At 38.4% G+C, this 15,233-nt stretch overlaps 1 protein-coding gene across 2 annotated transcripts in view; it reads right to left on the reverse strand.

The window, feature by feature from the left end:
- The window catches only part of Nmdar2 (glutamate ionotropic receptor NMDA type subunit 2), a 63,262-nt gene that overhangs the window by 2,676 nt on the left and 45,353 nt on the right, over positions 1-15,233 (reverse strand). The window contains exons 7-16 of one of the 2 annotated variants that reach the window (XM_012485704.3): positions 13,707-13,854; positions 12,809-12,992; positions 12,529-12,671; positions 11,862-11,974; positions 9,694-9,978; positions 7,564-7,745; positions 6,856-7,091; positions 6,251-6,444; positions 3,004-3,120; positions 164-265 (exon numbers count right to left, since the gene is read on the reverse strand). In XM_012485704.3, coding sequence (XP_012341158.2) covers positions 164-265; positions 3,004-3,120; positions 6,251-6,444; positions 6,856-7,091; positions 7,564-7,745; positions 9,694-9,978; positions 11,862-11,974; positions 12,529-12,671; positions 12,809-12,992; positions 13,707-13,854 — 1,704 coding nt within the window. The remainder of the gene's footprint in view (positions 1-163; positions 266-3,003; positions 3,121-6,250; positions 6,445-6,855; positions 7,092-7,563; positions 7,746-9,693; positions 9,979-11,861; positions 11,975-12,528; positions 12,672-12,808; positions 12,993-13,706; positions 13,855-15,233) is intronic. The other variant, XM_031915947.2, reaches the window with a different exon arrangement.

Here is a 15,233-nt window from a genome sequence, read left to right on the forward strand (position 1 = left end):
GAAACGAAACAATCTGTTGTTTATCGTCGATTAAATCAACGATAAATATATTTATCGAATTCATGCAGTACATTTTCGGAAAAAACTTGTTCGAATCGATAAATTGTGTCAATGGTAAGCGAGCAAGATCGAACGCGATTGGTAAGGTAGATATTATCCTTACCTGTAGATCTCAGGGGGTAAAAATTTGCTGGCGTATTCCGTGCTGACCACATGGTTCCTGGTCATGTCCCTGGGTCTGGCTACGTCGATCGCGTCGATGAATCTAGATTCAAGATAATCCCTATGTGACAACTTGGAGAGAAGAAAATTTCATCTTTTATACCGTACGTATCTGTCGTATAGTTTTACATATATGTATAGATAAAGGAACGTGTACGGAATGAATCGCTCAGAATCATGAGGTATCCGTGGTTGCTTGCAAAAAAAAAAAAAAGAAGAAAACGTCGAGAGAAAAACTTGGACGAAAGTGTGTAATCTCTACCTTTACTTTCTTTTTTTTTTTTTTTTTTGGTTAAGAGATCTATTCTCAATATCTTCTATTTAAAATCTCCTCTTTATAAATTCTCGACGCGTATTTTGAAAATATACAAAAACGTCGATATCTCGTAATAACCTCTTACAGAGAGGAAGATAGATCGGGAAGATAAATTCTCGTCTTTCTCCACGGAAAGTTTAATCCTCTGGAGGAAAATTTCCAGTATCTCCGAGTTATAATACAGACGTTTAGAAAGCATATGCTTTCACGCGCGTACACGTGTATCGAATGGTAAACCGTGTACAGAGAATAGAGACGGTGAGTAATCCGGTTTGTAACACCGCGATGTAATATTGTTTATATATCGTGGGAATAATTACAGTTCACGAATCCGGTCGAATACGAGAGGCATCGAGTTTCACCGACTTCCGAAGGCCATTACGAATTTCTGCGTTGGATTTCTCGTATATATCGAAATTTGTGTGCGTGTATGTGTGTATACAAGAGAAAAGTCTTTTAGTTAAACGATAAATTTTTACGATAATCGGGGAAAATAATTTTAGAAAACTTTGAAATTGAAAACTCGAAGATAAAAGTATAATTTGCAAATTTCAAAAAAAAAAAAAAAAAAAGAAAATAAATAAATAGAATATGACATTCCATAAAATTTCTTATACGTATACATAATCTTCTGAATTATTTTAACGGGACTTTATCGTAATTTGAAAACTCGAAACAACGATCACAGGTCTGTGCACAATTAAATTATGTTGTAATAGAAATATTTATCTAAAATTTTCTCAAACATTTTCCTTCGATCTCCTCCTCGTAAATGAATCACGAAGCAAGGATACTTGAGATTGCATCGAAGTTTGAGCGACTCGTTCCGTACGAATGACCGCACATTTTGTTTATCCTTTTGGCTCTCCCTGTAATTTCCTTATTCCGGAATAGATGGCGCACCGACCTGTCGCGAACAATTTATCGTCCCACGAGTCGCCACGAATCTACCGAAAACTCATCCGTTCAACTCGCATGCCATGCTTCCGAGCACATGAAAACTGGAAGGGATATAGATCGATACGATACGATACGAAAAGTTACGAAGAGTTCGAAAAAAGTGTATGTAGACAGATAGATAGATTACGTGGAGAGAGGAAAAAAAAAAAAAAAAAAAAAATTGGAAAAAAAGGCAGTAGAGAGAAATATATATATATATATATATAATTTGAATGCGTAGTATGTGCAGAAGTTCTAAAAAAACTACCAAGCGAAGCGGATAATCTACTCTTCTACTCTCTTATCCTTTCGACTTTTATATCGTTGTCATCGATCCTCGCAAAGCCCCTCTCTCGCTCCGCTTTATTATTTTATCTTCGATAAACGAGATAATAATAACATGGACATTTCAAAATGTGGAATTTTAAAATTGTTCTTTTCCAAAGTTTTGACGCGACGAATAATTTAGGATCAAGAAGGAAAAAAGAGACACGAGATAGTCTCTTCATTATATAGGGACAAAGCGACTCGTTAAACGGATACTTTTGAGATTTAACAAGCTTTGCCAGGTCGATACCCTCCTCCGTCGACGGAGTGCATCGGATTCATCATCGATCTCGTTTCTGTATCATATTCATCGAAAACGATCGCCTTTCGTAATCCTTTCACGTGCACTCCGAGGACAGTTTGCGTCGAAGCGACGTAGGAACCAATTTTTGCGAACAACTAAAAGACAAAACGTATATCAACGATAGTCTAAACTGTCGAGGGGGGAACACGAGGGTTTGCTCGTCACAAACTTTCTCTTCTCTGCAGGATGATGGAACGATTCAGAATTTTTGGATGTGTCGACGAACATTTGGCCTGTCGTTTCCCCTAAGCAGATGCGCCAGATGTCGCCGCTTTGTAGTGTCATATGCTCTCTCTCTCTCTCTCCTTCTCCCGCGAGAAGACGTAACCCTCGGCTCACTTTTTAAATGGCGAACGCCTCGACACCAGCTGGCGAACAAACAACCGTGAATTTTTCCCGATATTTGGCAACTGACTCGACCCCATCCCCAATTGTTCCCGTGCCAAACTCCAACCAAATATCCCTGACCCAGTAAATACATCTCTCTCGAGGCATCGTAGTGGTTAAGGAAGCTTGGATCAGCCGATGAGTTTACTCCTTTGGAATATTATTCAATGGAATACACGGGCAGCAAATGCAACGACACGAGAGAAACGAATAATGATTTCGCATATAAAATCGCGTTACGAAACGCACAAAGAAGAAAAGGGAGGAGTCCAGATTTGGGGATAAAATACAATTTTATTCGATACGATTCGGGCAGAGAAGGAAAGGAGGCGTTAAGTCGAGGATTTGAATAGGAAGGGGGGTTGAAGGAGGGGAGAAGGATTTGGCTGGCATTCGACGACACATCGGGCAACAAAGAGATGGGTTCCTACGTCGCCGGGGAGAGTTGTCTTACTTGTTGTCGCCGTTGTCGTTGTTGTTGTTGTGTGTGTGGGCGTTGCGGACTTACGAATCGAAGTACGGCGGTAGCGGATGCGGAGCCTCCACCGCCAATGATTCCGGTTGCGAATCGCGGTCCGAGGTTTGAAAGCATCCTCGCCACCAGCCGAGACTCCCGGTTTTCCTCCTTTAAAAAAGCCGACGTGGATATGTGCCAAAGCCTTCTCTTCCGCCCAACAGCCATCAACCAGCCGTCGCTTCAACCATCAGCAACACGTCTCAACGGATTCGAGATCTTTCACCCCTTCTTCCCTCGAGAAATATCTTTTTTCCGCGTTTCCAGGAATACAGCTTTTTGCGTTCATTGGCTCTTTTATTTTTAGAAAAGAATTTTCGAACGGTTTTCTTATCGAGTTTTTGGTTATTTTTATTTAAGGGAGAAGAAACGAAATGTCGGGTTGGTTTCCTTCTTGGATTTTCGAATTGTAATGGTGATTTTCGTAGAGTGGAGAAAAACGAAGCTCGAGGGAGATTATTTGGAATATGTGCGCGCGAATATGTTTTCGCGAGGAAAAGAAGCTTTTGATAAAAACTAGAGAATCGTTTCGGCTGATCGAATTCTGTTTGATTTTCTACGGGGAAAGAGGGAAAAGATTTTTCTTGTCATCCGTTTGGGGGCAGGGTTCAGATGTATTTTCGATCAAAATATACACGTGAACGCTTACAGTCGATATTAATATTAATTTCGAATTTCAACTTTTGAAATTAAATGAAAATGTTGCTCGCTTTTGTTTCTTCGAATTTAAATTCAAAACTTCGCCCCTCCCTCTCTCCCCCCCGCCCCCAAAGATTCAAATTTAGTCCGAGCTCAAATTGGGTTTAAAATATTCGATCTTTACTCTCCGCAAGCGAATTGGGTCGAATTCGTGATGTAACTCGAACGTTTCACGTAACAAACTCCTCCTCCCGGAAATATCGATTCAAAATTCCGGAAAATTTTTCAATTTCGCTCTTTTTCGTCCAACGTCAACTTTAAACGCGTTAAAAAATTCGAAGGAAAACGTTCGATCGAATAAGTTCGAGCCTCGACAAATTCGCGATTCATCGTTTCTCGAGTCGAGCCCCGCATCTCTCCAAACAAAAATTTGGAAAATTCTTCGTCACGAAGTTGCGTCAAATTTCGATCAAGGAACGCGATCGGTCGAGATAACGTCACCTTCTCACTTGTCTTAGGAAAGTTTTCTCTTCCAGCCAGCGAAATTTTGTACCAAGAAGAAGATCTCGTGTCGTTGAGAAGTTCTGCTTAATAACGTACGCGCGTTCTTTCGTTTTCCCTGCCCAATTTTCTCCCAATTTTCTCCACTGTTCTAAACTTGGTAACAACACGGGCGAAAATTTGAAGCCGATGCGAGACAGTCTCGTTGCGGTGAAAAATACCTGGTTGATCGTGAGTTTGAGACGATTTTGTCCTGATTTCGAGTTTACGCCTCGAAAATGTTTGTGTTTGGAAGCCAGATATTTTTGCGATATTACGAACTTTTTAAAAAAAGTTCGTAAAAATTATTTTCTCTCAAAAAATTAGTTTCACGTGTGTAATTATTTCACATCAAATTTTGATACAAATATTTTTCAAACTCTCTTTTTGCCGGCGAGGGAAAGAATAAATTGAAACGAAATTTTAACCTTCGTATAAATTATTCTTTCTACGATTTTCGCATATAATTATATCCTTATCGAATTTTGACAACATTCGAAATTTTCTTTTTGCAAGGGAAAGAATAAGTTGAGAATACTACGATTCTCGCGTGTTTATCACAATTTGGGATAGCTAAACTAAATATCCATGCAAATAACTATAAATTTTAGGAATGAAAAATACTAATAATGCGTGTTAATATATATCGAATAGATACAATAACTCGAAACTGAAATGAAAATAAATTGTCTACCATAAATTTAATTTCAATACGAAATCAAGTACAGAATTCTATCAATTCCATTCCATGTGTGTGGGGTTATTCTAGTAGCACGAGTCAATAATATTCGTCAACACGACAAATGCCTTCTACGAGTTCTTCCTCCTCCTCCTCCTCCTCCTCTAATAAAAGTAGCCTCGATCGATCCTTCATAAATGCAATCTATTTTCAATTTATCAAAGTCTCAAACTTACGATCAACGGAATATAGGAGAGAATGGCGCGAGAGATAAATAAAGTAGGAACCAGAAACGAATGGTACGCTCGTGCCGATATCACGATTAGGAAGTGGATCGATTTATCTGTATCAATTCCACCATTAAATTTCATGGAATTCGTTCGAGAAGGAATATTCCTTTTTCGTACTCGAAACAAAAAAAAAAAAAAAAAATAAAGATCAAAGTGATTTTCGATTAACATTTACAATTTGAACGAGTAATGCTCTGGTTATTTCGATATTAAATTCGAACGAGTATTTTCCAGAAAATATTTCTCCAGAACTTGTACTCTTTTTAATTAACGTTCGATCCCATCCCTACTCGTATACGTATATGCGTTTGAATGCATACACGCGAATATTATATATAAATATATGTACATTTTGTATATATATATATATATATACGAATTTAATATACGTGTATATACGTTCGTAGATAAGTGCATGCTGTGCGAGCCAGGCTCCAAGTGACGTCAGAAAATATAATATAATATAATTCAGGATTTAATCTCGATTCGCAGCTGTTACGAGAATCACGTTAATCGCGCACCACAGTGTCGTTAAAATATATCGAATTGATATATGTTTCAGAATTTTAAAGGGTTATTCCCTTTAGAGAATAAAATTTTCCAGAAAATTTCAGACTTTCCTCGGAAAAACGATACACTCGAACTTTTTGAACGAACAACCGTTTAACCTTCTCATCCCGTTACATTCGAGAGTATAACAAACAACAGTTGCTTGGCGCGCGAATCGAGCTGGAATCCCTGTTGTTGGAGGGCAAAGGTGGAGATAATTATGCAGTGGACATGCGTGGATCTGTACGGGCCCGCTTCCGCTTTCGCGAAACGCAATCGAGCAGAGAAGAAGCGTCGATCCGAAAAGATTTGGAAACTTTTCAGATGGAAAGCTTGGAGCGTTGTATCTCGTTTCGAAACGAGAAGCGAAACACTTCGTTAGCTTCGACAAACTTTCTCTCCCTCCCTTCCTCCCTCTCCTCCCCGTTTTTTCGAACGATTCCCTTTATCCTCGTCGTTTCACGGCGAAGAGAGAGGACGAGAAAGAGTATAAATGAATCCCGTTTCTTTTCACACGCGCGTTTAAGCTAAGACGAAGGCTTACTTGGCTTGGGGAGGTTTTATCCCGTGCGCCTCCAGGTCCTTCTCCAATTGCCTGATCCTGATCCTGGCCATGTCCAACTCGTGCTTCACCTTCCACAAATGCGTGTCGCATATCGGATCCCTGCACCTGTGGTACCTCAGGATATCCTGCGCCTCGTACACCGCCCCGCGGAACGTCAGCGACTTTCCCATACTCTTCGAAATATAATGGATATACAACGTTTTACATCGAGAAAATATTCTCTTACGCGGAATCGTGTCGAGAGAAAAGGATGATTCGAAACTGTCTTCGTAATTTTTAAAGTAATATAAAACACTTGTATTTCTTATATTTCGCTCCCCATTTTACATACGATTTTAAATCCTTGTCGCTATTATTATTCATAGTTTTTTGGAAGAAAAATCGTGTTTTTTGCGGTGTTTTGTTTACGCGAAAATTGATTTATCATTGATTATTCGCGTTAAATGATATGAAAATAAAGTCACCAACGAATGTATGAGTATATGGGTCAGTTGTTGCTAGGTAAAGAAAAAAAAATTAAGTCGAAGCGCAAAGAGTCGAGACACGCGAGGGGAACGAGATGGATCGGGGAGAGTTCGGCTCACCAGGCTGAAAAGCGCGCAGCAACCGCCTCCGTCGCTTCGCGCCAGGTGCTGCCTCACGTATTTGAAGTACAAATGTTCCAAAAGTAGGAAGGCGGCGGCCAGAAGGATCCCCATCATTAACAAAAGGAAGGCGGACAAGAATTGCTCGAGCGCCAGGGGATCGCTGCTCTTTTGCACCTCTTTGCCCGGCTTGCACGTCCCGGTCATCCAGTACCTCCTCAGCCGTTCCAAGTCCCCTGCAATTTTTTTCTCCTTCCAGTATTCTTCCCTCTAACGAGAATAATGGGTAAAAGAAAGAGAGAGGGGGGGACGAGGAAAATTTCGAAGGGGAGGAATATTCTTAACCCTTTCGTTCCATCGCCCTTCGTAAAATTTGCATAAAATGCCGCGTATGATATGACGGGCGATTGCACATCGGGTATCTTTCATTGGAAGATATTTCGTTTTCGATGAACACCGTCAAAGCAACTTGCGGTTGCTGACGATTTTTTCTCGAGCATCGTGCCACGATTCATTCAGTGTCGAAAGGGTTAATAAATTAGCGCCTGCTAACTTGCTTAGACATAAGTGCAAAGAAGATTTGCTTTTGAGAATATTGAAAATATTAGCTTTGAAGCAAGTTATTTTAATCTTGGAAGATTTTGTTTCTTCTTTCCATAAGAAGATGGATCGAGATGAAATGAAACAAAGCGTGCATATGTAGGATACCGTTGTCCCTGTAGTCGAGGAGACGTTTGTTGAACATCTGCAGGTACTTGGAATTCCTGGAGAAGGCGAGGCCGTATCCGGTCATGGCGTACCAGGATCCAACGGTTAGCAATCGGCAGTCCTCGTCCTGCGCAACCAGATAGTCGAGGACCGTTCCGTCGTAGATGAACGCGTCCATCTCTCTGTCGGAAACGATGAACGTTGCGTCAGAAAATTCGTGTGAAACGAACGTTGACCAGTCTCGAAGAATAATCTTTCATCTCGGTTTCGTCCTTCCTCGACCGAGAAATTTCTTCAATTTAATCTAACCTTGAATCGTTGAATCGTTAATGTGCGACTTTTGCAATTTCCGCGAAAAATTGATAAAAATTTTGAGGAAGAAACTCTCCCATCGAGAAATTTGATTGGAAATTTGACGATGAAATTGAAAGAATGGGCACTTAACCTACTAACGTTATGCATCGATGCAACGTTCCATTTTCAATTCTCTTTCTTTTCCTTTTTTTTTTTTTTTTGTTATTGAATTTTAGTTTTTTAATACATTCTAAATTTGGATTTGCTTCGCATTTTTCCGCTCCTAGATTTTTTCGTTCGAAAAAAATTTGTTCATCGTGATGGAACAAAGATAAAAAAGAAAAAGAAAAGAGGGATTAAAACGAAGGGCAAGAATGGTCGAGAGTAATAACCCCGTAGCCAGGGAAGTTAATCGCGCGATATTCTAAAATTAGCATAAAATCTGAAACAAGCGTGCTCCAACCAACTTTGATCTAATTAAACTCGATCCAACGTTTCCAAATTAGTTTTAATCCGAATTTCATTAAAAACTCAACTTTCCACGTAATAATATTCTAAATTCAGCGGTAAAAGCTTATCTCCTTTCCGGAAGAATCATCATCTATTCCCCATTTCGCGCCATGTAATTTACACCGCTTGTCGCGCACACCTTTTGCCTCGTCTGAACGGCGCACTGATCGCGGCCAAACCCTAAACTCACGGAGATTAAACGAGCAACTCCGGCGCGGGAACTTCGATAACGAGCCACGTATACATAATACGCTCGCGTTTACCGCGGTTAAGCGACGATTCGACCAAGTTTTAACGCGATTTAGTTTCCAAGTCTTAGTTTTATTGACCGCGTTTTCGAAACATCGATTCTTTTTCCTCTCCTCTTCCCCCATTTTCTTAAAGAGCGTGGTTTAAACCCGTGATAGGATTCGTCTGTTTATCGATTCTCGCGTTTAAAGATTAAACTTGACTTCAATATAAATTAAATGAATAGAAAATACGAAAAGGTGATTTCAATGATATTATTATTTTAACGTAAACTGTTCATAAACTACACCGTTTGGATCTTTTGTACAATCAAATATATGGGGATCTTTTAGAAAGATAGAAGAATATGTTATATCTGAGAGATTAAAATTGGAATGATAACATTCAAAATCTATCTAAAAATGGGAGAAAATCGAAATAATCTTAGGATATTTCTGAAAAATTAATATTGAAATGAAAAAAATTTATCTAAAATTGGTATCATGAAAAAGAAAGAAAATTTCTGAAAGACATTGGAACGAAAAAAATCCAAAATCTATCTAAAATTGGGAGAAAATCCAAAGAATAATATCTTGGGATATCTCTGAAAGACGAACATTGGAACGAAAAAAATCAAAAAATCTATTTAAAAACGGGAGAAAATCGAAATAATAATATCTTAGAATATTTCCAACATTGGAAAGACCAACATTGGAACGAAAAAAAAATCCAAAATCTATCTAAAATTGGGAGAAAATCCAAAGAATAATATCTTAGGATATTTCTGAAAAACCAACATTGAAACGAAAAAAATTTATTTAAAATTGGATCATGAAAAAGAAAGAAAATTTCTGAAAGACCAACATTGGAACGAAAAAAATCAAAAAATCTATTTAAAAACGGGAGAAAATCGAAATAATAATATCTTGGGATATTTCTGAAAGACCAACGAAAAAAAAATCCAAAATCTATCTAAAATTGGGAGAAAATCCAAAGAATAATATCTTGGGATATTTCTGAAAGACCAACATTGGAACGAAAAAAATCAAAAAATCATTACACATCGCGTAAAACAACATGGTGGATAAATGGACTTACCCGCTGATAACCGCCTCGATCCCCTCGGCTACGCTGCTCTTGTTGAACTCCTTCATGTACGTGTGCATCTCCTTGAAGTATTTGGCCAACGTGCTGTCTGTATGGCTCCAAGGTATCGTACCGAACTTGAACATAGGCTTGTGGGACCACGGTTTGGCCAAACGGTGATCATCCACGCCCGTGAACTCGTGAAACTCCTCCCTCGTGATCATGAAGGCGGCCAGGTTGGCAGTGTAAATGGCGAGAAACACCACGGCGAATAGCGCCCACACGTTTGTCATGAATCTGTGTCGGAAACGGACTCTCGTCACAAACTTTTGAAAAAAAGTTCGTTTTGAAAGGAGTTGGTTTTTTAAGACGATTCTTTTTTCTATCTTTGGATAAAAGTTCCCACTTGAACTCTAAAAAGAAGTCTTTTCTTTTTCCAATATTTTTTCGAGTCGAGTCAAAGTTCTTTTCGAGTTAAAGTTCTTTGAATGAAGGGAAAAAAAAGATCGTCGAGAGGAGATCGATCGAAACTTGAAACTGAAGATATTTTCGATATCCATCGAAAGAGAAAATCATAACGTTCCGCGATTGATCTTTAAATTACACGCAGATTATCGTGTAATCATCAATTTTCAATTTCGTTTCGAGTCAAGATATTGATAAATTAATTAAAAAAAAAAAAAAAAAAAAAGAGATCTCAACGATATCTCACGACTGTCGTGGACAAATTTTCGTATACGTTTCACGCTGCGCACATTTTTATATTTTGCGATAACACGGCTGCTGGCAGATCGTGTATTAATACTTCTACTGTAATAACGGATACACGTTTCGAGACTTTTATTTACGAGCTGACGGCATTCTTTCATCCACTGTAACAGTATTATATTTCCGCAGGAGATATTACTGTTACATTTTTTCTCTGTTTACAAAATGTAACGAGAAATATAAAATATTTTCACCGGTTGAATTATTATTATTATTATTATTATTAATACGAAGCATCCTCGAAATCATCGGGACAACCGAGAAAGGAAAATATTTTATTCTCGAAGTCTTGTGGCGACTTGTGGTGAAATAAAACGAGAGAGATGAATAATTCTAATCCACATTTCTCTTCTCATTTTTTAAATCAACAATCGATCTCTTTCTTTCGAATTATGTGTATCAGAATTGTGGAAACACCGTGTATATATTTTCGAGAATGGCGGTGCGAAATAATTCACACCGCCATGTTTCCTGCGTTTCGAATTCCGACCACGCGGCCGGAGAAATAAAGGTGTGTAATAAATAAAATGTTCACTTTTCACGGATAACGTTGAATACAATTTCTTCTGGTATAAGAACACCTCTCCGCCATTCGAGGAACGTATATTTCATTCTCGATCCAACCTGAGATATTGTCTTCCTCACTCGAAAACTCGCTTTTCGATATTTTTTTTTTTTTACTTATGCTTACGAGTGCGTTGAAATTTATAATCGACCAGATATCGTTTTCCGCGTGGACGATCTTTTTTTGCGATATCGAATCGGGAAATATGTCGTTCGCGACAACAAATCTACATTATTCCGTAAAATATTCCAAACGTGATTATAGATAATCGTATAAAAATTCGTTTTTTAAAATCTCTAAATATTATTTCCATATCGAGAATCTAATAAATTTACATTTTAAATCGAAAAAAAGTAGAAGAAGAGAAAATTTAATTGACCATATATATATTTCGCTTTCTGCCTAGATAATTCCGTAAAATATTTCAAACGTGATCTTTAAATTATATATATTTTCCAAACGGCAATATCGAGAATCTGATAAATTATTTTATAACCGAAAAAGATAGAAGAGACGAAGAAGAGAAAATTTAATTGACCAGATATATATATATTGACAATCTTCTACGATGTCGAATTAAAAAGTACATAATTCGAATAACAAATTTACGTTATTTCGAACGTGTAAAAATTATTTCGTATAAATGGCAGTATCGAGAATAAATTCATATTTTAAAAGAAAAAAGAGAAAGGACATACAAATACAGATCCTGCTATTTTCGTTCGTACGATCCTTCCTCGACCGAGAAGGGAACACGGTGTTTCTCGAATAACCTTATTCCACGCTCTCCCGCGAGATATGATTTGTGGCGAGGATTTTAATTGACGGTAGAAATTGTTTTACCGACCTGGCTGTGAATCCCCTGGGAGAATCGATATGGACGGCTGCCTGAAATAATACGGCCCAGACCAGCCAGTACGTCCGGCAAAAGGAGAACCGATGATTGGGCGATGGATTCTTCTGCAATCATGGAAAAAATACCAGTCTCGGTCTGTTTCAAACCGGTTCGTAGCGGCAACGTTGCAATAATAAGAAAACGTTCTAATCGAGTGAAGCGGGATTTTGAAATTTATCCTCGAATTCGTACAGCATTATAATAATTCGTTCGAGTCGTAGGACGAGATTAAAATCGCAAGAATTTATAAACAAGATCGATATTTATAATTTTTTATTTCACTGATATTTAATTCAGTGATTCTTCGCTTCGAAGAAAAATCGGTCTTCTTGACCGACGGAGGCAACTTGTCCGCGAACGAAATCGAGTGTTTCAGAAAAGGAAAGAAAAAAAAAAAAAAAGAAAAAGATGCTTTTCTTTCGAGCAAAGAAGAAGAAGACGAAGCGTCTTCTCGCGAAGGAAAGGTGGTGGGAAGAAAAGTGTCGGCTCGCGATCGATCTCTCTTTTTCCCCGATGCGAGGTTGACGTTGGGATTAATGTTTGTCGCGCGACAGGCAATTTGGGATTGTTAGAGCAGAAAACGTGGATAGCTAATAAGAAGCGAAATTAACAGTAATACCAATAGTTTCTGCGCAGCGTCTGAAGGGTTTACCTTCATGTTGAAACCGGATGGTGACAACCATTCGAACAGAAGTATCATTATCGTGGCCGCGTGTATGGCCACGATCCCGACTAACATCCAGGACGCGGTGTCGAATGGTTCTGGAAACGGAATGTATATTGGCATGGATGTAAATTTTTGATGAAAATTTTTACTCGATTCGAAAAAAAAGAAGCACACAAGGTGTTCAATGGAATTCACTTTATCGGTTTGTTGTTGATCAGTTTTTAGTATTTACCAAGGAAGGCAGTGGGGGATATTATACCAGTCCTCTTGGCCACCACGATGGCGATACCGGTCTCCATGTACGGCACCGTGAAATCAACCACAGCCTCTCTTTCCGAATTGATCATCAGAGATGTCATTACCATGTCTGTTTTCCGATTCACCAGATCGGCTATCAAACCGTTCCATTTCCCGTTCTGCGAACAGAATTAATGTCCTTTATATTACATTTTACACGAGAAAAGTTATCACCAGAAACGGATTTCAACGGATTAACGGAACGGATCGACGACTAAAATTGAATATTTTATTTAACCCATTTAAAATTGTTTTAATATCGAAAAAAAAAAAAAAGGATTTAATATGAAATATCGATCGATCTCGATTTTTAGTAGTAGTTTTAAATTTATTTTTTGCGAAAAACTGGAAGATTAAGATTTTTTTTTTTTTTTTTACTTTTCTTCGTGTAATGATAAATAATTTAATACGTTTCTTTGTTGTCGTTCGTAACAAAAATGTAATCGGGACACGATTATTGACGTTATCGAAGAACGTAATTGCAATCGGCGACTAAAAAGGATTGGCAATATCGGCGGTCCAATTTTCAAGAAGACTACTTCTTCACCGATTATTATCGAAACTAATTCCTTTCCATTTCTCCGGATTAAGATTTCGCAATTGATTTCTCATAAAATCCTACGATTTATTCCTAATGTTTATCTTCGTCAACAAAAGTCTAACGTCGAACGATAATCTAAAAAAAAAAAAAAAAAAAGAAAAAATATAAACTCTATTTCAACCAAATTGAATTTACCAAGGATATTTCTCTCTTCAATTACGACACCCCTTTGATCAATTGCATTTGCACTCTGACGTTTGTTTCGAAAGGATCGATAAATATAATTAATTACCTCGAGCGTGCCCCATTTCCCGTCTTCCACTCTGACGAGCTCGTAAGTGAACCCGATCTCCTCGGAGAACTTTTGCAGAAGGTCGATGCAGAATCCGCTGCAGCACTGGAAAAAACTCTCGTTCTTCTGGGCCGATTGCGTGTCCATCCTGGAAAAACGACGTGGCACCGATAACACGGGAGCGCCGATTTTTACCTCGCGGCTGCGCACTTCATTCCTCCCCTTTCTCTTCCTTTTACCATCGGTCGGTAAAAATGCCCTCGAGACGAGGACGATCGTGAGGAATGTCGAACGAGAAAGATGAACGTTTTGGGGGAAAGATGAATAATAATAAGAAATAAATTGTACTCGAATTCGAGAAATTTATACGCGAAACGCGTGGATCGACGAGTCGCTTATGGCCAAGTCGTGGCGCTCCAAGTGAATACGTAGCAGTAGTGGGGCGATTCACTGTATCTGCTCGTGACAAACTCGATGCTCCTCTCGTGTGTATTGTTTCCGCGCCCGGTTGAATAACGCTCGTTTTCTACGTGTGCAGGCAACGACCTCCCTTCGAACCTTTACATTTTTCCCGGAATCGGAACACGCGGTTGTCGAAAAAAGATCCAATAAAACTTTAAAACTCTTCGATCCGAAATTTATTAATTCGTACTTCGATCGTTGATGCGAACGAAACGATAAATTTTCCCGAATCGGAACACGCGGTTGTCGAATTTTTTGAAAAAAGATTCATCTTTAAAATTCTTTAATTCGAAATTTAATTCGTACTTCGATCGTTGATGCGAACGAAACGATAAATTTTCCCGAATCGGAACACGCGGTTGTCGAATTTTTTGAAAAAGAATAAAAGATTCAACTTTAAAATCCTTCAATCCAAAAATTGAATTGATACTTCGATGCGAACGAAATAATAAATTTTCTTGAATCGAAACACGTGGTCGTCGTCGTCGAATTTTTTGAAAAAAGATCTATCTTCAAAATCCTTCAATCCAAAATTTAATTCATACTTCGATCGTTAATACGAACGATTTGCAATTTTTAAAATTGTCGAATCTTTGATTCGCTGTATGTCCGAACATTCCAAAGATGGATACGATTTCTGAGGTTGCAAGCTGGAAACATTGCTGTTTCAATGTTATTTCAATCGTTACTTTACTTTTCTGCGTTTAGATATTATATTCGGATTAAGAAACGGGATAAATTTTCCCGAATCGAAGGACACTGGTTATCGAAAAAAGATCCAACTTTCAAAATCCTTCGATCCAAAATTTAATTGATACTTCGATCGTTAATGCGAACGAACGAAACGATAAATACGCGTTTATTCTCCGTGAAACTTTGATTGAAACGATCGATCTACGAAGCGGGGCCAATCTCCTCTATCCTCTATTATAAAAAAAAAAAAAAAAAAGAATTCTACCCGAACGTTGCAAATTAACCTCTCCATCAATCTTGTAAGAACCATCGTATAAGGAGATTAAACTCGTCGACTCGAAGGGATTAAACGGTGGACGATTAAGCGGGAAT

The sequence above is a fragment of the Apis florea genome, unplaced genomic scaffold (assembly GCF_048593485.1).
Source record: "Apis florea isolate Af1SG1 unplaced genomic scaffold, ASM4859348v1 contig_3170_pilon, whole genome shotgun sequence".
Classification (NCBI taxonomy): domain Eukaryota; kingdom Metazoa; phylum Arthropoda; class Insecta; order Hymenoptera; family Apidae; genus Apis; species Apis florea.